Raw genomic sequence first — 24,452 nt, 5'->3', positions numbered from 1 at the left:
GATAGCTCAGCAGACACTGGGGCCAGCCTTGGCTGACTGTATTCAGTGCCCAAGGGCACAGCGTGGGCTGGCACACCTTTACCAGGCAGCGAGGAGGAATGGGGCTGTGCACATTTGTACTTGTTTATTTGCTGTTTAGAGCTCCTTGCACGTGGGTGGGGGTGCAGACTTCCCCACGGGGTTGGAGTCTGCCCAGGACAAGCCCTCCCTTGCTCACAGTCCCTCCCAGGTCTGGGAAAGCGGCTGGGGGCACAGTCCATGGAGGAGAACCAGGAGACCTCAGGAGCAAGAAAAAGGACCAAATAAGGAGACCGCTGTTGTTCCTAACAGGGGGTGTCCACACCCACTGTCATTTTCCCATGATGGGAGGGCGGGTCCCCAGGATGACTCTCAAGAAGCGGGAGGTGGGATGGCAGAGATCCGGAGCCCCTGAGTATACCAGGTCACAGCTGAGCTCACGTTACAGCGGTTCTCACCCTTCTGGAATTTACCTCCTGCCCCCAGGCTCCGGCCACAGTTATTTTGGGGCAAGGGGCCGGAAATTCTTCATGTGCTGGGAACAAGTTCTGTCTTTTCCTCCTGAGCCGCCCAGGACTTGGTGCACCGAGGGAACCGGTGGTTCTCTGCTGGGGGCTATAGCTGCCCAGTGGCCAATGATAGCCTGAGGGCAGGAGTGAAAAATGACCCGGGTCCTGAGTCAGCACCGCTGAGACCTCGACTCAATCTCACCATGAACAAGCCCAGCCCATCAGATTGGCGAGACACCCACACCCTCTCCGACAGACAGTCTCCTACTCAAAACATGAATCTCCTCTAGCAGCCCAGACAGAGACTGTCATGCAGAGGGCAGGGTGAGGCCTTCCCTAATTCAGAGCCCAATGGGTGGTTTTTTTTTTTTTTTTTTTTTGTAAAGGGCCAAAGAGCACAGATTTTTGGCTTAAAAAAAAAAAAGATTTATTTCAATTGGCTGTGCCGGGTCTTAGTTTCAGCACTCAGGACCTTTAGTTGCAGCATGTGGGATCTAGTTCCTGACCAGGGATCGAACCCAGGCCCATTGGGAGCTCAGAGTCTTAGCCTCTGAACTGCCAGGGAAGTCCCAAAGGTTTTTGCCTTTTCGGCTATGTGGTCTCCATCACTGCCATTGCAGCGTGAACATAGACAGACAATACACCAACACACGGCCGTGGCTGTGTTCCAATAAAACTTTATTTATAAAAACAGGCAGAGGACCAGCCTTTGGCCTGTATGGTTTACTGACCCCTGTTGTAATTCACCAGACTCCTGCCCAGGCAGGTCAGAGCAGGCTTTAGGACTAGCCATCCTCCCTAAGCCCTGGACCTGCAGTAGCTATCCTGAATTCCCCAAGGGCCTGACTGTCCCTCATTGCAGACAGGACAGTTTGGGGTTTTTTTTAATACTTATTTACTTGACTGTGCCCAGTTTTAGTAGCAGCATGCAGGACCTTTAGTCGTGGCACGCAGCATGGGGGATCTAGTTCCCTGACTAGAGATGGAACCCAGGCGCCCTGCACTGTGTGCTGAGTCCTAGCCCCTGGACTACAAGGGATGTCCCGAGGAAAGTGTGTATGGGGGGAGAAGAAGCAGATTTTTACTGAACTGAGCCCCCCACGCCAACTCTGGGAAATTTGCTCAGTTTAACTTGACCTGATCAGATGCCTCCCCTGTGAACACGTGTTTGTAGCTCCATAAATCTCCAAGATAGGCCACTTAAAAAGATGAACACGGAGTGACCCATCTGCAGGGGGATGTGAGTCTAGAGAAAAAGCGGGAAGCCTGGAGAGAGGCCACGGGGCTTAGGATCAGTCTGCTCTGGGAAAAAAATGGGTTCAAGTCTCCGAGTTGCTGTCACTTGCTAACCAAATGACCTTGGGCAAGTTACTTAATCTCTCTAAGCTTTAAAATTTCTTTGCTTTATAAAATAGAGATAAAAATAGTCCTTGGTTCCTGGAGCCCTGAGGTTTGGATCAGATTACCCATGTAAAGCATTTAACACCTAATATGTTTGGGGGGCAGGGCTGTTAGCTTCCTTCTTGCATGTATCAGACCTGTGCTAGGGACTGCCAGGTTAAATCTTTTCTTTTTCTTTTTTGGCTGCTCTAGGTCTTTGTTGCAGCATGCAGGCTTCCCTTGTTACGGAGCACAGGCCCCAGAACACAAGGGCTTAGCTACCCCGCGGTGTGAGGGATGCTGGTTCCCTAACCAGGGATCGAACCCACGTCTCCTGCATTGGAAGGTGGATTCCTAACCTACTGGACCACCAGGGAAGCCCCTCTATGAGGTAGCTCTTATTATTTCCATGTTACAGGTGAGGAAACTGAGGTTCAGAGAAGCAATGTCTCCCCCAGGGCATACAGAGTTAGTTACAGTCAAAAGGGAAGGGTAAATAAAAAATCTGAAAAAATAAAAGGTATATATGTCAAATAACTGACTCCCTGGGCTGAACGCCTGGAAGCTAACACTACGCTGCCTGTGTGGGCTCAGTCGCTCAGTCGTGTCTGACTCTTTGCAACCCCATGGTCCATAGCCCGCCAGGCTCCTCCGTCCATGGGATTTCCCAGGCAAGGATACTGGAGTGGGTTGCCATTTCCTTCTCCGGGGATCTTCCCGACCCAGGAATCGAACCTGTGTCTGCTACATTGGCAGGCAGATTCTTTACCACTGAGCCACCAGGGAAGCCCAAAGACCTTCATTGCTTTGAGCCTCATCATTTACCATGAGGCCCAGGCTATATCAAGTCTCTGGGCTCCCCTTCGCACAGTTCTTGAGGCAGTAGCCTGCTGTGCTCTACCCTCTCCTGGCAGAGGATTAAAGCCATCTTCCTATTTCTTCCAAACTCTGTCTCGTATTTTTTATTCGCTGGGCGGCAAAGCGGAGATTTTGGCGGCAACCAAAGGACACAGGATGGGAGAAATCTGCTGATGGACAAGCGTGGGTTTGGAAAGCCGGGGGATGTCATAGAGTTTAACAGGAGCCACTGCAAGGACCAGGAATAGGGGTGTAGTCAGGAAATAAATGGGAGGAGAGGCTGGCTGAGCAAGACTCCATTGCCTGAGAACTGCAAACACACGGGGCCTGGTGACACGCTCTTTATTGAAGAGAGATCGGCCACTTGATGACGCATTGTTGGTCGGCTTCTCCCTTCCACTTCAAGCTGCCCTCCCCACCCCTACACAGGGGCTTTGCTTGCACAGCTGTCCAGCGGACAATCAGAAGCCACCCAAGAAAGCCATTCAACTGCCAGGTCAGGGCTGTGCTCAGACGAGGGCGTGCGGCCAGGCTGGATGGTGGCCACATACAGGCCTCTGAACTGTGGTTCTGACCTTGGTGCCCCAGGGCTGAGCTCTACAGGATTCCCGTGGCCCTGGGCAAGCCAGCAGCACCCGGGGGACAGGTGCAGGGGCCTAAGGCTGCCCAGTAGGTGCTCCATGGAGGGGTTTCTCCCCGTCCCCCCACACTCCTCGGAAGGAGGAGTTGTCATAGCAACAGCTGGTCAAAGCCGGGCAGCTCAGGAGTCTGAGTGGTGAAGACTGCCCCTTATTCTGGGTGGTAGCTTGTGTCAGAGACGGTGGCTCTCAATTCCTGCCCTCCTTGTGTGTACACACCACTCCCCTCTCGAGAGCTAGGGTCCATTTCTCCGCCTGCTTGTAGCCACGCTGCCTTGTGGCTGCTTTGACTGAGAGGATATGGCACAAGGGAGGCTGAGCCAGCTCTCAAGAGGACTGGCCATTTTTCTTTCTTGTTTTTAAATCTATTTATTTGGCCACGCCTGGTCTTAGTTTCAAGGTCTTCAATCTTTGTTGTGGCATGCTGGATCTTTTTAGATGTGGGCATGTGGGATCTACTTCTCAGATCAAGGACGGGACCTGGGTCCCCTGTGTTGGGAGCATAGAGTCTTAGCCACTGGAACAGCACAGAAGTTCCAAGACTGGGCATTCCCACCTGCTTTTGGAGTTGTAAAAGTGAAGTGAAAAGCGTTAGTCTCTCAGCCGTGTCTGACTCTTTGCAACCCCAGGGCCGATAGCCCCCAGGCTTCTTTATCCAGAGGAATCTCCAGGCAAGAATACTGAAGTGGGTTGCCATGCCCTTCTCCAGGAGATCTTCCCACTCCAGGGATCGAACCTGGGTCTCCTGCTTTGCGGGCCGAGGCTTTACCGTCTGAGCCACCAGGGAAGCCCCTTGGAGCTGTGAGCTGCCACTTAAGAAGCTGGGCGGTCCCCCTGGACAGAGAGGCTACATGGGGGTAGGCCCTGACAACCTCAGATATTCCATCCAGTGGGGCCTTCAGATGACCACAGCCCCAGCTGCTTCCTGATTACAGCTGCACAGAGGCCCCTAACCCGTGGCCGAGTGAGAATGGGCCAGCTGAACCCTGTCAAGCCACACAACGTTGAGAGTTCAAAAGACTGCTTTAAAGCTATTACATTTGGGGGTAGCTTGTTTACAAAGCTCTCAGTGGTAGGAATACCCTGAAAGAGTCACCCAGTCTTATTCACTGGCCGCTGCTGCTGCTGCTAAGTCGCTTCAGTCGTGTCCGACTCTGTGCAACCCCATAGACGGCAGCCCACCAGGCTCCCCCATCCCTGGGATTCTCCAGGCAAGAACACTGGAGTGGGTTGCCATTTCCTTCTCCCATGCATGAAAGTGAAAAGTAAAAGTGAAGTCGCTCAGCCGTGTCCAACTCTTTGAGACCCCATGGACTGCAGCCTACCACTCTCCTCCGCCCATGGGATTTTCCAGGCAAGCGTACTGGAGTGGGGTGCCATTGCCTTCTCCGATTCACTGGCTACTTCAGGGCAAAAGAAAGCCCCTTTACAACACCCAGACTCCAAGGCCATGGTCCCTCACTGACGATTTGACCCAATGGGCTCCCTTGGTAACCAGCCCTAAGAACGGGGCTGAGTTGCTGGGAGGCGCTGCTCTTTCTAGGGTTGGTAGGAAATCTTTACATTAAAATCAACAAATATTTGTCAAGCAGCTAGGAGGTTCACGGCCCTCTGAGGAGCTCAGAGAGACGGCATATGACACTTCTTATTTGAAGAGCATTAAGCAGCTTAGCAAGCATGCTACCTTATTGAACCTCATTTCACCCGTGACGACCATGAAAGGAGCAGGGCGGGCATGATTCATTTTGTTATTGAACAGGAAAGTACACACAAGACCACACAGGAGCAGCAGAGCCAGGGCTGGGAGCCAGGGCACCTGACCGCCCGTCCCCAGGCCTTCTTTGCACAGAACGTTATTGTCCTTAAACCATCCAGATAGCAGTCTGGGGTGGGTCAGGCCCTTTCCAGGTCAAAAGAACAAAATACTGGAGAAGAGAAAGTGACCACAGGTTCTATGATCATGTTATGATTACAGGCCCTGAAGTCACTTTCCTGGGTTCTGCCCTTGGACTTCCCAGGTGGTGCTAGTGGTAAAGAACCTGCCTCCCAAAAGCAGGAGACATAAGAGATGCGGGTTCCATGCCTGGGTCCGGTAGGTCCCCTGGAGAAGGGAATGGCAACCCACTCCAGTATTCTTGCCTGGAGAATCCCATGGACAGAGGAGCCTGGTGGGCTACTGTCCATGGGGTCGCAAAGAGTCAGGCACGACTGAGCGACTCAGCAAGATTGCACGCCCATGGTTGTGACCAGGTGGCAGTTGCTCACCTGGCTCAGCCTGTCTCTCTGTCAGGGGGATGATCTCTCTGGTCTGCAGAGAGCTACTGTGAACCCAGGGAGAGGGTGAGCTTTTGTGAATGGCAGAGCACGCGGAAGTGGCTCCCGGTAATGCTGGAAATTAAGTCACAACCCGGAAGCTCTCTGCCTCGCTCTGCACGAATGGCCTGACCTCCCCTGGTGGCCATGCTGTGAGGAAGCCCAAACCAGCCTGCAGAGGGGGAACTGCCCAGACAAGCCCTTCCTGAATTCCTAGCCCAGAAAAAACACGAGAGGTAAGGAGATGGTTGTTTCTTGAAGTCACTACATTTAAGGGTTATTTGCTGCATAGCAACAGATAACCAAAACCGGTGAGGCTGGGGCTGGGGGAGTTAGTGGGTTGAATGGTGTCTATCTCTTCCCTTCTCCTCTACTGGGGGGGAAAAAAAAAGACACTTTCACTTGGAACTTTTGGAATAAGGGTCTTTGCAGATATAATTAAGATAAACATCTAGGTGTCCCCTAGAGGTCCAGTGGCCCTGACTTGGTGCTTTCACCCTGCCGTGACCAGAGTTCAATCCCTGGTTGGGGAACTGAGACCTCGGAAGCCCTGCCGAATGGGCAGGACAAAAAAGATAAAGATCTTGAAATGAGATCATCCTGAATTTGGCCGGGCCCTACACTCAGTGACAAGTGTCCTTCTACAGACAGAAAAGAAGACACGGAGGCTTGGGTCACGTGAAGCCAGAGACGAGAATGAGGCAGTCACCAGCCAAGGAACGCCTGGAGACCCCGGACCTATAAGAGGCAAGCGAAGAAAAAACAATAAATAAAAATAAGAGGCAAGGAGGGATCCTCTCCCAGGAGCCGTCAGAGGGAGTCCCCTGGCATGAGCCACAAGGGGTTACTTGTTGCTTTCTGAACCCACCAAGACCCCACAGCCTCCAGGTCTCCTCTCATGCTTGGAATTCCTTTCCGTCCTGCCTTTGCATTCCTTTCATTGTTCCCAGTCCAGCTCAGATCCCACCTCTTTTCTTACCCTCTCCCGGATTCCCCCACCCTCTCCCCAGCATCCATGGCATCCCCCGTCTTCATGCCCAAGGTCTTGGTGCTCTTCTGTGACTATCACCCCGCATCTCAGTGACTGTTGTCATTGACCTCATTGATTAGATTATGCGTGTTCGAAGGCAGAGACTGACTGGGTTTCCTTTACACCCTGCCTCTTGCACACACTTATCCAGTGTGCATCTGAAGACATGTGCCTGAGGAATCAGGAGGCTCGGGTAGAAAGGGTCCTGAAGGGATTTGCTGGAGGAGGATAATCAGAGGCAGAGCTGCGACGGGAAATCCCTTCCCTGCCAGCATTTTTCTCGCACGTTGACCAGCGGTGGGTTTGGCTTCAGAGTCGGTGAGCCCAGGCATGAGGGACTGAGCTGCGTTTCTTGAGGGGTGCCGGGACTCCGCCAGGAGATGATTTTTAGAGACACGGTGGCTTCAGAAACAGAGGGAGGAGATGTGGGCCACGGAGATGTGTGGGGAAGTCAGGAGAGGAGGTTCTGGAGTAGAAGGAGCCTCTGGGAAGTGTTAGACACAAAGCCTGTGGCCAGAATCTAGAACCCACTGGAATCCATGAGGAAGTTCCAATGAGAGGACCTGAGAAAATGGCCAAGACATCAAGGACTTTTAAAGTGACCTTGAGACTTCCCTGGTAATACAGTGGTTAAAAATCTGAGCTTCCAATGCAGAAGATGTGAGTTTGATCCCTGCTCAGGGAACTAAGATTCCATGTGCCATGTGGTGCAGCCAAAAAAATATAAAATAAAGTGCCCTAAAGAATTGTCCCTGCGCTGCCGTGACAATGAGAAGACGGTTGACTAGGCTGACCATTCTAACCACTGGCTCCCATCATCGTTATTCCTACCAGCACCTCTGTGATCTAAGACGATGCCTATTCCTATGTACAGGGTTTTACACATTGCCTAGCACGTGCAAGGGTTGAATTAAGCACCCCCCCAACCCCAGAAAGAGATATATTGAGGTCCTAACACCTGGTAGCTGTCAATGTGACCTTCTTTGGAAACAGAATTTTGCAGATGTTAACAAGTTAAGATGAAGTTATATTGGATCAGGTCGTCCTTCAATCCAATCTGGGCTTCCCTGATGGGTCAGTCAGTAAAGAATCCTCCTGCAATGCAGGAGATCCGGGTTCTATCTCTGGGTCAGGAGGATCCCCTGGAGAAGGAAATGGCAACCCACTAGAATATTCTTGCCTGGGAAATCTCATGGACAGAGGAGCCTGGCAAGCTATACTCCATGGAGCTCACAAAGAGTCAAGAAACGACTGAAGTGACTAGACCACTGCCACATGTCAATCCAATGTGACAGTGTCTTTATAAGAAAACCATGTGGGGCCTTCCTGGTGGTCTAACGGGTAAGACTCCATGTTCTCAACGCAGGGGCACAGGTTTGATCCCTGGTCAGGGAACTAAGATCCAGCATGCAATGGGGCAGCCAAAAAAGAAAAAACTTCCAAAGATTGCCAGTTGCTGGAAGAGACATGGACGACTTTATCCTGGGAGCCATCAGAGAGCACAGGGCTCACCCGACACCTCAACTTTGGACTTCCAGCCCCCAGGACTGTGAGAAGACGCTTTCCTGTGTTTGAAGCCACTGTCTCTGTGGTTCAGCAGCCCTGGGAAACTCACTGCACGTGTTGACATCAGTCTCTTAATTTGATCCTCCCAACCACCCAGTTACTTCATGTATGTTACTATCTGTGAGAGCCAGCCTCCAGTATGGCCCCAGCGGTCCTGTTGCAGCAAGGGGAACTCCTTCCAGGGCCTGAGAGTGGGCTCTCTAACATTTGGAAATGACTTGTCTAAGAAGACACACGAGCTGACAAGCAAGAGACTTCAGTGGGAAGGGGCCCCAGGCAGAGAGCAGCAGGGTAAAGGAACCCAGGAGAACTGCTCTGCCTCGTGGCTCACAGTCTTGGGTTTTATGGTGATGGGATTAGTTTCTGGGTTTTCTGTGGCCAATCATTCTGACTTGGAGTCCTTCCTGGTGGTACACACATTGCTTAGCCAAGATGGATATCATCGAGAAGGATTCTGGGACGTGGTAGGACATGTGGCAGATAGCTCAGAAGTAAAGAATCTGCCTGCAAGGCGGGAGACCTGGGTTCGATCCCTGAGTCAGGAAGATCCCCTGGAGGAGGAGATGACAACCCACTCCAGCATTCTTGGAAATCCCATGGACAGAGGACCCTGGCGGGCTACAGTCCCTGGAGTCACAAAGAGTCAGACAGGACTGAGCGACTGACACACAGGACATGTGGTATCTCCTCTTGACCTTTCCTGAACTCTTCTCGTTGTTGGTGACTTATTAGTTCTGTGGTCCTTATCAGGACCTCCTGCAGGAAAATAACTCATGCAAATGGTTACTCTGGTGCCCGGCCAGGGTGAGCAGTTTCAGCCAATGTGTTTCCCCTAACAGTCCCACCCCCCGACATTCACCTCTCTGTGTAGTTTCCTTCCACACGGAATAAGGCTGACCTGCATACCTGTAAGCAGATAGGATAAATGTCCTTGGAGAAAGAGAACCAGGCCCAGCTTTCTTGATGAAAGTCTTTTTTTTTGTTTGGCTGTGCCACCTGACGTGGGATGTGGGATCTTAATCCCCTGACCAGGGATCGAACCGAACCTGGGTCCCCTGCAGTGGAAACTTAGAATCTTAACCACTGGACCACCAGGGAAATCCCAAAAAGTCATTTTTGGCCTAACCCATTTTGTGATCTAAGCCTACCCACAGTCCTTGCCTTTGAAGAGGTCTCAGTAATTAATGGTCTTCAGGGAGTAAAAGAAAGCAGAAACAAAGGACTATTTTCAAGCAAGAAAATTAATAATAACAAAGATAACGTGTCAGTTGTAAAGGCTCCCAGTTCTGTTTCAATGGTAAAGATCAGCCTGAAGTACTCACAGATCAAGGGCACCTAAGGGGTGACAATGACTTTTTTCTGACCCTCGTGACTTAATCAACTAAAGCTTAGACTCTGTCCTCTGCTGCCCAAGCCCCTTCATGAATATGCATGTACCCTTAGCTTAAAACAAAACAAAACAAAACCCTGTCACTAAGTCCTGTCTGACTCTTTGTGACCCCATGGACTGTAGCCCGCCAGGCTCCTCTGGCCATGGGATTTCCCAGGCAAGAGTACTGGAGTGAGTTGCCATTTCCTTCTCCAGGGGATCTTTCCTGGCCTAGTGATAGAACCCCTGTCTCCTATGTCTCCTGCATTGCAGGCAGATTCTTTGCCCACTGAGCCATCACGGAAGCTCACTTAGCTTAAAACTTCTGCAAATTTGTTGTTCAGAGAGACACTGCTTTGAGAAAAATCCCAGGTATTCTCTTTACCTGCTGCAAGTAATGAATTCTTTCTTCTCCCTATCTTTGGCTTGATTGTGTCTTTTGGCTCAAACACCCACCAAGAGGCGAACTCAGTTTTTGGATAACATAACCAATAAGATCTTGTAGAAATAACAGTGCATACCATCTCTGGGTCAGTCACTGTGTTCAGTTTCTGCCTCACCCTCTCTTGGAACGCCTGCACTGGGAAAACCCAGAGCCCGAGGCCATTCAGTTTATGTGATAAGGAAATGAGGCCTCCAGCCAACAATCAGCCCCACATGAGGGCACCATCTTGGAAGCAGATCCTGCAGCCCCAGTCCAGCTGTGATAAAATAGGAAGGAAGGGGGCAGGGTACAACCTTTGAAAGAACAACAGAACCTGAGAACACAACACAATATACAGGCTGCGTACTGTCACCCTGCTTATTTAACTTGAATGCACAGTACATCATGCGAAACGCCGGGCTGAAGGAAGCACAAGCTGGAATCAAGCTTGCTGGGAGAAACATCAATAACCTCAGATATGCAGATGACACCACCCTTATGGCAGAAGGCGAAGAGGAACCCAGGAGCCTTTTGATGAAAGTGAAAGAGGAGGGTGAAAAAGCCGGCTTAAAACTCAACATTCAAAAAGCTAAGATCATGGCATCCAGGCCCATCACTTCATGGCACAGGGGACACAGTGGAAACAGTGACAGACTTTATTTTCTTGGGCTCCAAAGTCACTGCAGATGGTGACTGCAGCCATGAAATTAAAAGACACTTGCTCCTTGGAGGAAAAGCTGAAACTGTTTACCACAGATTGGGACTCGAACCCATGTGCTAGGACTCAAACCCAGCCAAAACCCTGCTTGGGACTCGAATCCAGGCAAAACCCATGGTTCAGTTCAGTTCAGTCGCTCAGTCGTGTCCAACTCTTTGCGACCCCATGAATTGCAGCACGCCAGGCCTCCCTGTCCATCACCAACTCCCGGAGTTCACTCAGACTCACGTCCATCGAGTCCGTGATGCCATCCAGCCGTCTCATCCTCTGTCGTCCCCTTTTTCTACTGCCCCCAATCCCTCCCAGCATCAGGGTCTTTTCCAATGAGTCAACTCTTCGCATGAGGTGGCCAAAATACTGGAGCTTCAGCTTTAGCATCATTCCTTCCAAAGAAATCCCAGGGTTGATCTCCTTCAGAATGGACTGGTTGGATCTCCTTGCAGTCCAAGGACTCTCAAGAGTCTTCTCCAACACCACAGTTCAAAAGCATCAATTCTTCGGCACTCAGCCGTCTTCACAGTCCAACTCTCACATCCATATATGACTACTGGAAAAACCATAGCCTTGACTAGACGGACATTAGTCGGCAAAGTAATGTCTCTGCTTTTCAATATACTATCTAGGTTGGTCATAACTTTTCTTCCAAGGAGTAAGCATCTTTTAATTTCATGGCTGCAGTCACCATCTGCAGTGATTTTGGAGCCCCAAAAAATAAAGTCTGACACTGTTTCCACTGTTTCCCCATCTATTTCTCATGGAGTGATAGGACTGGATGCCATGATCTTCGTTTTCTGAATGTTGAGCTTTAAGCCAACTTTTTCACTCTCCTCTTTCACTTTCATCAAGAGGCTTTTTAGTTCTTCTTCACTCTCTGCCATAAGGGTGGTGTCATCTGCATATCTGAGGTTATTGATGTTTCTCCCGGCAATCTTGATACCAGCTTGTGCTTCTTCCAGTCCAGCGTTTCTCATGATGTACTCTGCATAGAAGTTAAATAAGCAGGGTGACAGTATGCAGCCTTGACGTACTCCTTTTCCTATTTGGAACCAGTCTGTTGTTCCATGTCCAGTTCTAACTGTTGCTTCCTGGCCTGCATACAGATTTCTCAAGAGGCAGGTCAGGTGGTCTGGTATTCCCATCTCTTTCAGAATTTTCCACAATTTATTGTGATCCATACAGTCAAAGGCTTTGGCATACTCAATAAAGCAGAAATAGATGTTTTTCTGGACCTCTCTTGCTTTTTCAATGATCCAGTGGATGTTGGCAATTTGATCTCTGGTTCCTCTGCCTTTTCTAAAACCAGCTTGAACATCAGGAATTTCACGGTTCACATATTGCTGAAGCCTGGTTTGGAGAATTTTTACCTGGTTTCAGAACCTAATGAAGCTCAGGTTCTTGATGTCTCATCATAGAAAGAATTTAGTGAGAGACAAAGTGATAGGTAAGAAATGGATTTATTCAGATACAGAGTGTGGGCCATCGCAGAGGGTGAATGTGGCTGTGAAATTTGGTGTGGTTAGTTTTTACAGGCTGGGAAAGATTGAAGGCAGGAGGAGAAGGGGACGACAGAGGATGAGATGGTTGGATGGCATCACTGACTCAATGGACATGAGCTTGAGTAAACTCTAAAGTTGGTGATGGACAGGGAGGCCTGGCATGCTGCAGTCCCTGGGGTTGCAAAGAGTCAGACACAACTGAGCGACTGAACTGAACTGAATTTCATATGCTAATGAGTGGGAGGATTATTCCAACTATTTTGGGGAAGGGGCAGAGATTTCCAGGATTTGGGCCGCTGCCCATTCCTTGGTCTTTTAACAGTGCCTTGGAACTGTCATGGTACTTCTAGGCATGGCATTCCACTTACTGATTGAGGATTAAGGTCTAGTCTTGTCTGCCATCTTGGTCCCGTATGATTCTAATCCTTTATGTTGTGTCCTTGGGTGATGCCATTTTTCCAAAAGTTGTGCCCGGCCTCTTTCCCTACTGTTACAAAGCTATGACCAACCTAGACAGCATATTAAAAAGCAGAGACATTACTTTGTCAACAAAGGTCCATCTAGTCAAAGCTATGGTTTCTTCAGTAGTCATGTATGGATGTGAGAGTTGGGCCATAAAGAAAGCTGAGTGCCAAAGAATTGATGCTTTTGAACTATGGTGTTGGAAAAGACTCTTGAGAGTTCCTTGGACTGCAAGGAGATCCAACTGGTCAATCCTAAAGGAGATCAATCCTGAATATTCATTGAAAGGACTGATGCTGACATTGCAGCTCCAATACTTTGGCCACCTGATGGGAAGAACTGACTCACTGGAAAGGACGCTGATGCTGGGAAAGATTGAAGGCAGGAGGAGAAGGGGATGGCAGAGGATGAGATGGTGGGATGGCATCACCAAGCTGATGGATATGAGTCTGAACAAACTCTGGGAGTTGGTGATGGACAGGGAAGCTTGGCGTGCTGCAGTCCATGGGGTCACAGAGTCAGACACGACTGAGTGACTGAACTGAACTGAACCAAGGGCACAACAGAAACTGATCAGAATCATATAAGTCCAAGATGGCAGACAAGTCAACTTCAACTAGACCTTGATCCTCAATATATGCTCATTATAACACATCAGTAAGCCAATGACACACCCAACGTCGCCATGATAGTTCCAAGGCCAACTATCAAAGACCAAAAGGTGGGCAGTGGCACAATTCCTGGCAACCTCCACCTCTTCCCTAAAATAGTTGGAGTAATCCTCCCACTTATTAGCTTATGAGATTACCCAGATCATAAAAGCTAACCACACCGCATTTCAAGGCCACACTAACTCTGCAATGACCCACACTCTGGCTGCTTTGCACTAAATAAATCCACTTCTTACCCTATCACGCTGTCTCTTGCTGATTTCTTTCTGCGATGAGATATCAAGAATCTGAGCTTCATTAGGTACCGAAATGTGGTCTATGATCTCAGTCAGAAGACTGTAGGTTTTGGCTGGGTTCAAGTAGCAGCCTCGTGGGTTTGAGTCCCAAATTAGGTTTTGGCTGAGATCGAGACCTGGCCCATGGGTTCAAGCCTTAATCTGACGTGAACGATTTCAACCAGATGAACTTGCCGCCCCAGCCAACATCTTGGCTTCAGTCTCATGAGAAACTCCCAACCAGATCTCCTAGGTAATCATTCCTTGATCCCTGACTCCTAGAAACAGAGTCATAACAAATATTATTGCTTTTATGCCGCTAGATTTCACAGGACAGCAAATACTTTTTTTCTATCTCAACTAAGGTAGTGTGCATAGTAGTTAAGAACACAAGTTCTGGAGTCAACTATCACTCGCTAGTTACTGACTTTGAACCCCTCATTTGGGCCTCTTTGAGTTTCCTCATTTTATAAGCATGTAGAATAATTATATCGACTTTAGAGACTGTAGGGAGGAACAAAGAAGTTAATATGGAACTTATACCTGCCTGGCACAGAGTAAATATTGTTGTTTAATCACTAAGTCGTGTCTGACTCTTTTGCGACCCCATGGACTGTAGCCTGCCAGGTCCTCTATCCATGGGATTTCCCAGGAAAGAATACTGGAGTGGATTGTCATTTCCCTTTGCAGGGGATCTTCTGGACCCAGGGATCCAACCCGCAGCTCCTTCATTGGCAGACAGGTTCTTTACTACAGAGCCCCCAGAGTAAACACTAGCTATTGTTATTATAGAGAGTCTTCCTAGCTGTACCACCAGCTACTCAGCAGTCAGGCTGAGTCCTGGACCCAGGTCTCCTGACTCCCTGCCTAGCGCTCATAGTTTAACTGAATGGCTGAGGAAGTCAGATGCTCCGTGAGTCTACAATTTCGATCCCTCTCTCCCCCTGCAGCCGGTTGTTTCAGCTGCAAAGCACCATCAACAGCTGGCTGCACGTTGTGCTAGGGGTGGGGAGACAGCCAGTGGGGGTCAGACTGTAGCTCTTGTCCTGGGCCCTGGGGGGAACCCCTCAGTCTTTGGAGGAGAAGCATTAGAAAGGCAGCAGCAGGCTGGGCACCCTCTGAAGGGGCTGTTCTGGATCACATTTCATTGCTACGGTGGGTCTAAGAACAGGAATGAGTCTTTGTTTTCAGCCCTGATTAGGAATGGCCCAAGAGTGAGCAGGAATACTATTTTGAAATGTAATACAGTATTAGGGCGAAAGGGTTGTCGGGAGTAAATCTCTGTGCCCGGCTGCTTTCTTTTGAGCAGATCAAAATGACCTTGGACAAGCAGAGGTCCAGGAGCCACGGGCTCCCTCTAGGAGAAGTACCCACTCCCCTTCTTTCCCCTTAAGTTAGTGGCTCCTACCCCCACCTGATAGCAGCAAACAGCCAATGCTTGTAGTGAAATGAGGCAATGGGGAAGAAAGGAAATAAGAAAAAGCAGTGGCATTCGAAATTTCCTTTTGAATGACCAGTATCATCTATGAAAATTGGATGCAAAGAATCTCCAGGTGTGCCTCCTCATGGCAAGTGGAGCCTTTGGAGAACATCAAGGGAGGTTACTGGGCGTGACTTTCCCAAGACTTTCACTAAAGAGTGGTGGAATATCCCACCCCCAAACACGCCTCTTAGGCACAAGGACTATTTTGAGAAACAGCACATGCAGGAGAAACTCTGAAGGCGGAGCCACAGTTACCCTCTGGCAAGGGAAACTCCTATTTATGAAAGAAATCTCCATTTGTAGAGGCGTCTCCCTCTCCGTGCCAGGAAGAGGATGGCAACTCTAAATCCTGACAATCGTTTCAATGGAGGAGGTGTCGACAGAAGTCTGTGACCCGTCCTCTTGTGGATCACGCCTTTCTTGGTTACGTCCCCCTAAGCAGTCTCCCTCACACCTCTCTTTTGTCTTTTGCTGAAGACAGTAGGTCAGAATTCTGAGCTGCCTCTTTGAGTTACTCACTTTCCACTCTGGTTATCCCTGCCTGCGTGAGCTTCCCCGATGGCTCAGTAGGTAAATAATTGGCCCGCAAAGCAGGAGATTTAGGAAAAGATGCAGGAGACCGAGGATTGATTCCTGGGTTGGGAAGATCCCCTGGAGATGGAAACGGAAATCCGCTCTAGGATACTTGCCTGGAGAAATCCTATAGACAGAGGAGCCTGGTGGGCAATAGTCCATGGGAGTCCCAAAGAGTGGGACACCACTGAGCAAGCACACGTCCCCCATGTGCACACAAGGTACACATGTTAATAAACGTGTCTTGTGTGTGTGTTTCGTTACCGTTTCCAGCAGAACTTGGAAGAGTGGAGGGAAACTTTTCTTTCCTCCTCTCTGTCACTTTGACCTAAGAGGCCCCTCGACAGCATCCAAGGCCGTCACTTCAGCTGACTTGCTTTTTCTCTGAAGCTCTACCAGGTCCAAAAAAAGGAGTCCAGGTGAGAATGTTACTGAATCCAAGCTCAGGGCAGGAGATGAGGTGTTGAGGCAAGAAATAGCGACTCCATTCGACTTTTTTCGGAAAGCCAGGCATCCGAGAAGATGCCCTAGAGTACCATTTTATCGGCGTCTTGATGCCAGTTTCTTTTATGAAACAGAGAAGGGGAGGAGATGAGGAAGTAAAAAGGCTGTAAGTCTTGCAGAATATCTGCTGGCTTGGTCAGCATCAGGGACAGGATGTGTAAATTTCTTCTTTTCGGCAGTCATTCACAGGCGGGCAGGGTTCCCCAGGCAGGCCATTCTGTATGGTACAGCTATACACAGCATCCTATCTAACAAAAGTCATCGAGAGCAAAAGTAAAGTGAAAGAAACAGATCCAACAGGAAGTCAGATTCTATTCTCCCCTGTTTACAAGAAGGAGCAAGACCAGACACCAACAGAAAATAATTCAACGATAACTGCCTCTGATCTCCAGGGAAAGGAAACCTATGAGGAATCAGCTCCTGAAAAGTATTTCTTTGGGGGCTGACTCACATTTTCTTGCCTTCTGCTCCCTTCCCACCTCTGGGATCCTCATCTTTCAACAGGCAAGAGTCAGGGGGCTTCAGTTTATGGGTCCAACCAATGCCCGTCACGGCAACATCATCCCCCCAAGGGCTCCACACCCTCACGCACTCTCCTTACTTCACTCCCCATGAAAACTCAGCTCCCAGGAGTGCGTTCATTTAATCAGACAGCTCTGCAATCATTTACTCTCCCGTCAGCTGCCGCTCCACTTCTGAGCCCCAGTTCTGCTCATCGTTTATGTTCCTGGGAAGTATTTGCTTGTCTCTAAAACAGATTGATATTTCAGTGGCTCTCAAATCCTATTAGACACAACAATCACTTGGAGAACTTCCTAAAATACAGAGTCTGAAAAAAAAACACAAAACATAAAAATAATTTTTTTTAATTTTTATATTAGAATATAGTTGATTAATGTTGTGATAGTTTCAACTGCAGAGCAAAGTGATCCTATACATATACAAGTATCCATTCTTTTTCAAATTCTTTTCTCATTTGTTGCTGTTGTTCAGTTGTGAAGTCCCATCTGACACTCTGCGACCCTATGACCCACAGCACGCCTGGCTCCTCTGCCCTCCGCTATCTCCCGGAGTTTGCTGTAATTGTCCATTGAGCCAGTGATGCTATCTAACCCTTACAGAATGTTAAGCGGAGTTCCCCGTGTTATAGAAAATGTATAGTCTTGATAATACACTTCAGGCTATGATCAACTCTAGGATAAGTTGAGGTTATCTTAAACGCAGGAACCATGCCTCTAATTGGAATGATTTCAGACCTGGCTGGAAAATACTCGGGACAGGAGCACGAGGCAAAGGGAGAGAAACCTAACAGTGGCTTCCGGATCCTCAGTCATGCCTTCAGCCCAGGAGAGCCACAGTGTGGCTGTGCCACAGTGGAACAGAAAGGTGCAAGACTCTCCTTTCCTGGAACGCATCCCTCATGGGTGCCCTGCGCTTCCCACTCTGGCTCCAGCCTTCTGTTGCAGGAGGGGACTCCTTCCAGAGGTGGGACTTGCCTGGGGAGACCACTTGCTGACAAAGCCAGAGGCGTTGCTGGAAAGGGGCGCCTGGGTGGACAGCTGGCAGGTCAGGGAGCCCCGGGGAACAGCTCTGCCAGCTGGCTCAGAGCCTTGGGTTTTATGGTTATGGGGTTAGTTTGGGGGCTGTCTCTGGCCAGTCGCTCCGACACAGGGGCCTTCCTGGTGGCGTGCGCATCTCTCAGCCAAGACGGACTCCATCCAGAAGGGTTCAGGGGGGTTGGTAGGACATACAGACTGGTGTCCTTTCACTCCTTTTGACCTTTCCCGAATTCTTACTTTTGTCGGTAGCTTGTGAGTTCCGCATTGCTTACCAGGACCTCCTGTTTTAAGATAACTCATGCAAGTGAACCTATCTTGTCTGGCCAGTGCGGGTGGTCTTGGTCAGTGGTTCCTCTAACACTTATGCTCATCTTCCAATGACCCTCATCCCCTGAAAGCAGGGAACCTGCCCCCTTGGCTGTGGCAACACAGACGCCTCCACGGACCATCTGTGCTGTTTGCGTTTGGCCTCTATTCCACTTTCCTCTCCTCATAGCTGACCTGAACAATTCTTCTTTTTTTTTCTTAATTTTCATATTTGAACAATTCTTGACTTAACCTTGGTTCTCAAAGGCAGTGTGGATCATTAATCATATTTGGGGGTGGGGAGCAGAGATTTTTAAAAACAGGCACTTAGTCTTCTTTTTGGTTAGAGACCAAAATTCCAGAGTTCAGAATGGGGCCCAGAAATCTGCTTTTTAAACAAACACAACAAACTCTAAAGCTGTGTACTTCAGTTTGGGAAAGCCTAAAGACCTTTGCCTCCATTGTCATGAGCTGTTTTTTCCTTACACAGACGGGCAGTGGAGGCAGATGAGCCTGGGACAAGAAGGTCCCAAGCTCTGGCCAGGGATGCTCAAATCTGCGGTTGCCTGTAATCTCTACAGCAATCAGCAGGGGAGTAGGGGCCGGAATTGTGGCCCCATTTTAGATAAAAGCAAGTTCTTGCTCTTTGGACAACTCTGATGGTAAAAATCTCCCTGCAACGGTGGAGACTCAGGTTCAATCTCTGGGTCGGGAAGATCTGGAGAAGGGAATGACAACCCACTCCACTATTTTGGCCTGGAGAATCCCATGGGCAGAGGAACCTGGTGGGGTACAGTCCACAGGGTCACAAACAGTCAGACATAACTGAATGATTAACACACACACTCACATATACTGCTCCTTGTAGCTCTAAAACTCTATGATCCCACCGCAGAAGTCAGAGCACCAAGCTTAAGCTTTATGTCCATCACTTGTGACTTTAGGGAGGCTCTCTTCCCAGCCTGGCCTCCAGTTCCCACACGGAGGCTGGGCATCGTCTCAGCAGGCTTCTCCGAGGGCTCTCCCGGAACAGGTTAATCACGGGGGCTTAAAGATCTTCACGACCCAGATAATCTTGATGGTGTGATCACTCATCTAGAGCCAGACATCCTGGAATGTGAAGTCAAGTGGGCCTTGGAAAGCATCGCTACGAACAAAGCTAGAGGAGGTGATGAATTCCAGTTGAGTTGTTTCAAATTCTGAAAGATGATGCTGTGAAAGTGCTGCACTCAATATGCCAGCAAATTTGGAAAACTCAGCAGTGGCCACAGGACTGGAAAAGGTCAGTTTTCATTCCAATTCCAAAGAAAGGCAATGCAAAAGAATGCTCAAACTACCGCACAATTGCACTCATCTCACATGCTAGTAAAGTAATGCTCAAAATTCTCCAAGCCAGGCTTCAGCAATACGTGAACCATGAACTTCCTGATGTTCAAGCTGGTTTTAGGAAAGACAGAGGAACCAGAGATAGAATTGCCAACATCCGCTTGATCATGAAAAAAGCAAGAGAGTTCCAGAAAAACATCTATTTCTGCTTTATTGACTATGCCAAAGCCTTTGACTGTGTGGATCACAATAAACTGTGGAAAATTCTGAAAGAGATGGGAATACCAGACCACCTGACCTGCCTCTTGAGAAATCTGTATGCAGGTCAGGAAGCAGCAGTTGGAACTGGACATGGAACAACAGACTGGTTCCAAATAGGAAAAGGAGTACGTCAAGCCTGTATATTGTCACCCTGCTTATTTAACTTCTATGTAGAGTACATTATGAGAAACGCTGGACTGGAAGAAACACAAGCTGGAATCAAGATTTCCAGGAGAAATATCAATAACCTCAGATATGCAGATGACACCACCCTTATGGCAGAAAGTGAAGAGGAACTAAAAAGCCTCTTGATGAAAGTGAAAGAGGAGAGTGAAAAAGTTGGCTTAAAGCTCAACATTCAGAAAACGAAGATCGTGGCATCTGGTCCGATCACTTCATGGGAAATAGATGGGGAAACAGTGGAAACAGTGTCAGACTTTATTTTGGGGGGCTCCAAAATCACTGCAGATGGTGATTGCAGCCATGAAATTAAAAGACGCTTACTCCTTGGAAGAAAAGTTATGACCAACCTAGATAGTATATTGAAAAGCAGAGACATTACTTTGCCGACTAATGTCCGTCTAGTCAAGACTATGGTTTTCCCAGTAGTCATGTATGGATGTGAGAGTTGGACTGTGAAGACGGCTGAGTGCCGAAGAATTGATGCTTTTGAACTGTGGTGTTGGAGAAGACTCGAGAGTCCCTTGGACTGCAAGGAGATCCAACCAGTCCATCCTAAAGGAGATCAACCCTGGGATTTCTTTGGAAGGAATGATGCTAAAGCTGAAGCTCCAGTACTTTGGCCACCTCATGAGAAGAGTTGACTCATTGGAAAAGACTCTGATGCTGGGAGGGATTGGGGGCAGGAGGAGAAGGGGACGACAGAGGATGAGATGGCTGGATGGCATCACGGACTCGATGGATGTGAGTCTGGGTGAACTCCGGGAGTCGGTGATGGACAGGGAGGCCTGGCGTGCTGTGATTCATGGGGTCGCAAAGGATTGGACACGACTGAGTGACTGAACTGAACTGAACTAACTTTGTTGTAAGCTGGTTTTGATTATGACTCTAAGATGCTGTCACCCAGGCTCAGCCGTCATGCTTGATTGCTTACCCTGCGTAGGCAAGTCTTCCAGGGTCAATTCAAGAAAGAAGGAAGGAAGGACAGGAGGGTGGAGGAAGCGGGCGGGAGGGAAGGAAGGAAGAAGGCTTTCAGAGGAGACTCACCACTGGATTTAAATTTGAGTCACTGCATCAGAATGCAGTGACGGGTTAATGTCGCGGGGTGGGTACGCGGACGAGCTGTGAAACGAACAGAAAATGACCACGGGTCCTGCGGCGAGTGACAGCAAGGATGAAGGCCGTCGCCTCGGAGGACTGAAGTATAGATTGTTTACTCCAGGCCCCATTTAGCAAAACCACAACTGCTATTAAGACCCTCAAATGCGCCATCAGTGGTTCTGAACTTGGCATCCTGACTGAACTCTGCCTTATCATCAGAGGGGAAGCGAAGAGCACACAGACCAAAGGGGCTGAAATTTCAGCCGCTGCCAGGCGTCCCGGAGCCCCATCACCGTCCCAGAATAGCGCAGCGCGGTTCCCAGAAGCCTCGGTGCACCACGGCTGGGCTTCCGGCGAGGCAGCCGGAGTCAAGCCTCAAGCAGCGCCAGGAACAGCTGGGACCAAGCTCCACCCAGATGCCAGCTGGCGGGCCCTGCCCCAGCAGAGGCGCCGGCTCTGGTGAGTGCGGGCACAGCTGGCTCTCCCATGGCACCTTGGTTCTCCACCCCCACCCCATCCCCTTGGGGTCCTGGCCGACTTTAAGACTCAAGGGGCCCTCAAATCCCAGGCAAGGGGGTGCAGGCTGAGGCTGGGTCTTTGGAATACTGGTAGGTGATCCAGGCTGGTGGCTGGGGAGGCTGGTGAACAAGGGCCCTGAAGGCGGGACAGGCTGCAGCACACGCAGAGAGGACATGCCCACAGTAGGCTGGCAGCCTCGGGAGAACAGGATTGAAAAAGGGAGAAGGGGCAGAGAGGGAGACACAGCGCCCTGCCGCAGGTCGGGCACTTGCCTAGGGCAGCGCCGTTACAGGGCTGGCTTCTCAAGGTGACAGTTTTGTTGGGAGATGGGAGGATGGCTAAGAAGGGAGGCTGCAGGTTAGAGAGCAGGTCGGCTCTGTTTCCAGCATCCTTCTCTTGTGATAGCCCGTGCAGGCGCTTCGCTTCGTCTTTTTATCCCCTCGCAAATACTGATCGAGGCCCTACAAGGGGCAAGGCACCAAGGGACACAAGGATGCTTGGGCGCACATCTTTCGGGAGAAGAGCTTACATTCTGGTGGAGGAAGGAAGACATATACATAAATGAACGTTCAGAGCTCAGAAAACAAGCTACGAGAGACAGGACGAAAGTGCTTTGGGGCACAGAACAGTGACAAGCCAGTGCGGTGCAGTTAAAACCAGCGGATTCTAATCCAGGGCTAGTCACTTAGCCTGTATGAACCTCAGTTTTAAATCCATACTATGGAGATAATGTCTACCTTTTGAACTCCTAGGGTTGTTAAGATCAAATATATACAAAAGATTCTTGGGAAATTGTACAGTTGGAAGATCCCCTAGAAGAGGAAATGGCAACCCATTCCAGTATTGCCTGGGAAATCCTAAGGACAGAGGAGCCTGACAGGCTACAATCCATGGGATCGCAAAAGAGTTAGACACAATTTAGCAACTAAACAACAACACAGAAGTAAACTATTATGGGTGTTGGGTTATTAGACCAGCCAGTGTTTCTCTGGACACGACTGAGCGACTTCACTTCCACTTTTCATTTTCATACATTGGAGAAGGAAACGGCAGTCGCACAAAGTCGGACACGACTGAAACGTCTTAGCAGCAGCAGCAGCAGCAGTGTTTCTCTGAGCATCTTGGCCTGCGATTCTGAGAGCCAGAGGGAACCAGGGATCTGAGTGTGCGGCTCAGGACAGCAGCAAGTCCAAGCCTAGGCTGGAGTCTGCCCCTTCCCCTGAGAGAAGGGCCCCAGCAACCCTCAGGTCTTAGCCAATCATTCCAATCATTCCACCCAATTCAATGTATGTACAGAGCCTTATTCCAGGGCTGCAGGGCAGCTAGGCATGAAATCTGTTCCCCAGTGAGCCCATCACAGAATGAGGGAAGCCAGGTATCTATATATGAAACAATTAACCGTGCAAAGCAGGGCAAGATCGTTCAATTCATGCTAGAGGGGAAGCTTTGGGAGAGCAGAGGGGGATGGTCTATGCTATGGGTGGGGTTACCGGCCAAAGCTTCTGGGAGAAGCAGGGGGCTTTAAAGGGGGATTGGTTCAGAGAGGCCAGGTCTCAGTGTACTGGACTGAGAGTGGGGGACAGTGTGAGTGAAGCCACAGGAAGGTCTGTCCCGTGGCCAGACTCAGAGCGGACCTCAGGCTGGGATCGCAACTTCCTGTGGGGAACAGGAGGGATGGGACATTGCAAGGGCCTTGAATGCCGCTGAGCAAAGGAGTTTGGTCTTAGTTTAGGGGCAGTGGGAGCCAATGAAGTCTTTCCAGGTGGCCCCAGTGGTAAAGAACCCACTTGTCAATGCAGGAGACATAAGAGACATAGGTTCGATCCTTGGGTCTCCCCTCGAGGAGGGCATGACAACCCACCCCAGTATTTTTGCCTGAAGACTCCCATGGACAGAGGAGCCTGATGGGCTACAGTCCACAGGGTCGCAAGAGTTGGACATGACTGAAACGACTTAGCACGCATGCACGGGAGTCAAGGAGGGTCTTAGGAGCCAAGAACGCCAGGGAGATGTCAGTGGCTGTCCCACAGCAGATGGGGGTTTGCAGGTGACTGGAGGCATCAGGGAGTGGAAGGAAGGCTGCAAGCAGGGTGATCAGGTTGGGTGCATGTAATCCCAATGGGAGGGGTGCTCCCACCCTGGAATATTCTCACAACAGTGACGGGATGGAGGTGTGGAATGGGGGATGATGGGAGACTCTTTCTGGGAGCAAGGAGAGGTCAAATACAATATCTGTTTACCAGCTAGCTGTGGGGCACCCAGTCACCAAGCACAAGATTCCAGGCACCTACCTGTCAGGGAGCCCGGGGCCCCACATTCAGCTCAGTGGGGGACTAGGGGGCGTTGGAGAAGCAGCTTCTGCAAGAGTTTGAGTTAAACACTGTTGTGCTGTGCTCTGCTTAGTTGCTCAGTCATGTCCAATTCTTTGCAATCCCATGGACTGTAGCCCACCAGGCTCCTCTGTCCATGGGGATTCTCCAGACAAGAATACTGGAAAGGATTGCCATGCCCTTCTCCAGGGGATCGTCCCAACCGAGGTCTCCCGCACTGCAGGTGGATTCTTTACCATCCGAGCCACAAGGGAAGCCCTAAACACTGTTAGGCCTCTTTGTTTTTTTGGTCGCAATGCAAGGCTTGTGGGATCTTAATTCCCTGACTAGGGCTGAATTCAGACCCTCAGCAGTGGAAGCACAGAGTCCTAACCAGTGGACTGGGGGGGAATTTCCACTGCTCAGCTTCTTTAACCAGCAGGGGTGAGATTGAAAGAGGACGGACTTCGAATGGAGAGGCTGACCACTGAGCACCCGTGAGTGCCTGGCTTGTGCGAGGAACATTCTAGACGTGGCTTTATCTGGATGTGACAGCAAGATGGGGGGGGGTATTATCATGCCCCCTTTACAGTAAAGCGGGGCT

General features: G+C 49.8%; 1 protein-coding gene and 1 long non-coding RNA gene across 2 annotated transcripts in view; one reads left to right on the top strand and one right to left on the bottom strand.

Moving 5' to 3' along the window:
- Positions 1-5,967: 5,967 nt before the first annotated feature.
- The window catches only part of LOC138415426 (uncharacterized), a 24,123-nt gene continuing 5,638 nt past the window's right edge, over positions 5,968-24,452 (bottom strand). Inside the window, exons 2-4 of the long non-coding RNA XR_011247236.1 lie at positions 16,889-17,116; positions 15,730-16,535; positions 5,968-6,454 (exon numbers count right to left, since the gene is read on the bottom strand). This is a non-coding gene — a long non-coding RNA (uncharacterized lncRNA). The remainder of the gene's footprint in view (positions 6,455-15,729; positions 16,536-16,888; positions 17,117-24,452) is intronic.
- GPRC5C (G protein-coupled receptor class C group 5 member C) overlaps positions 21,391-24,452 on the top strand; it is a 24,267-nt gene continuing 21,205 nt past the window's right edge. Inside the window, exon 1 of the mRNA XM_069544026.1 lies at positions 21,391-21,479. Coding sequence (XP_069400127.1) covers positions 21,437-21,479 — 43 coding nt within the window. The 5' untranslated portion in view covers positions 21,391-21,436. The remainder of the gene's footprint in view (positions 21,480-24,452) is intronic.

This window comes from Ovis canadensis, chromosome 11, assembly GCF_042477335.2.
Source record: "Ovis canadensis isolate MfBH-ARS-UI-01 breed Bighorn chromosome 11, ARS-UI_OviCan_v2, whole genome shotgun sequence".
NCBI lineage: Eukaryota > Metazoa > Chordata > Mammalia > Artiodactyla > Bovidae > Ovis > Ovis canadensis.
Note: the sequence above shows the minus strand (reverse complement) of the source record. Positions and strands in the feature narration are given on the sequence as shown.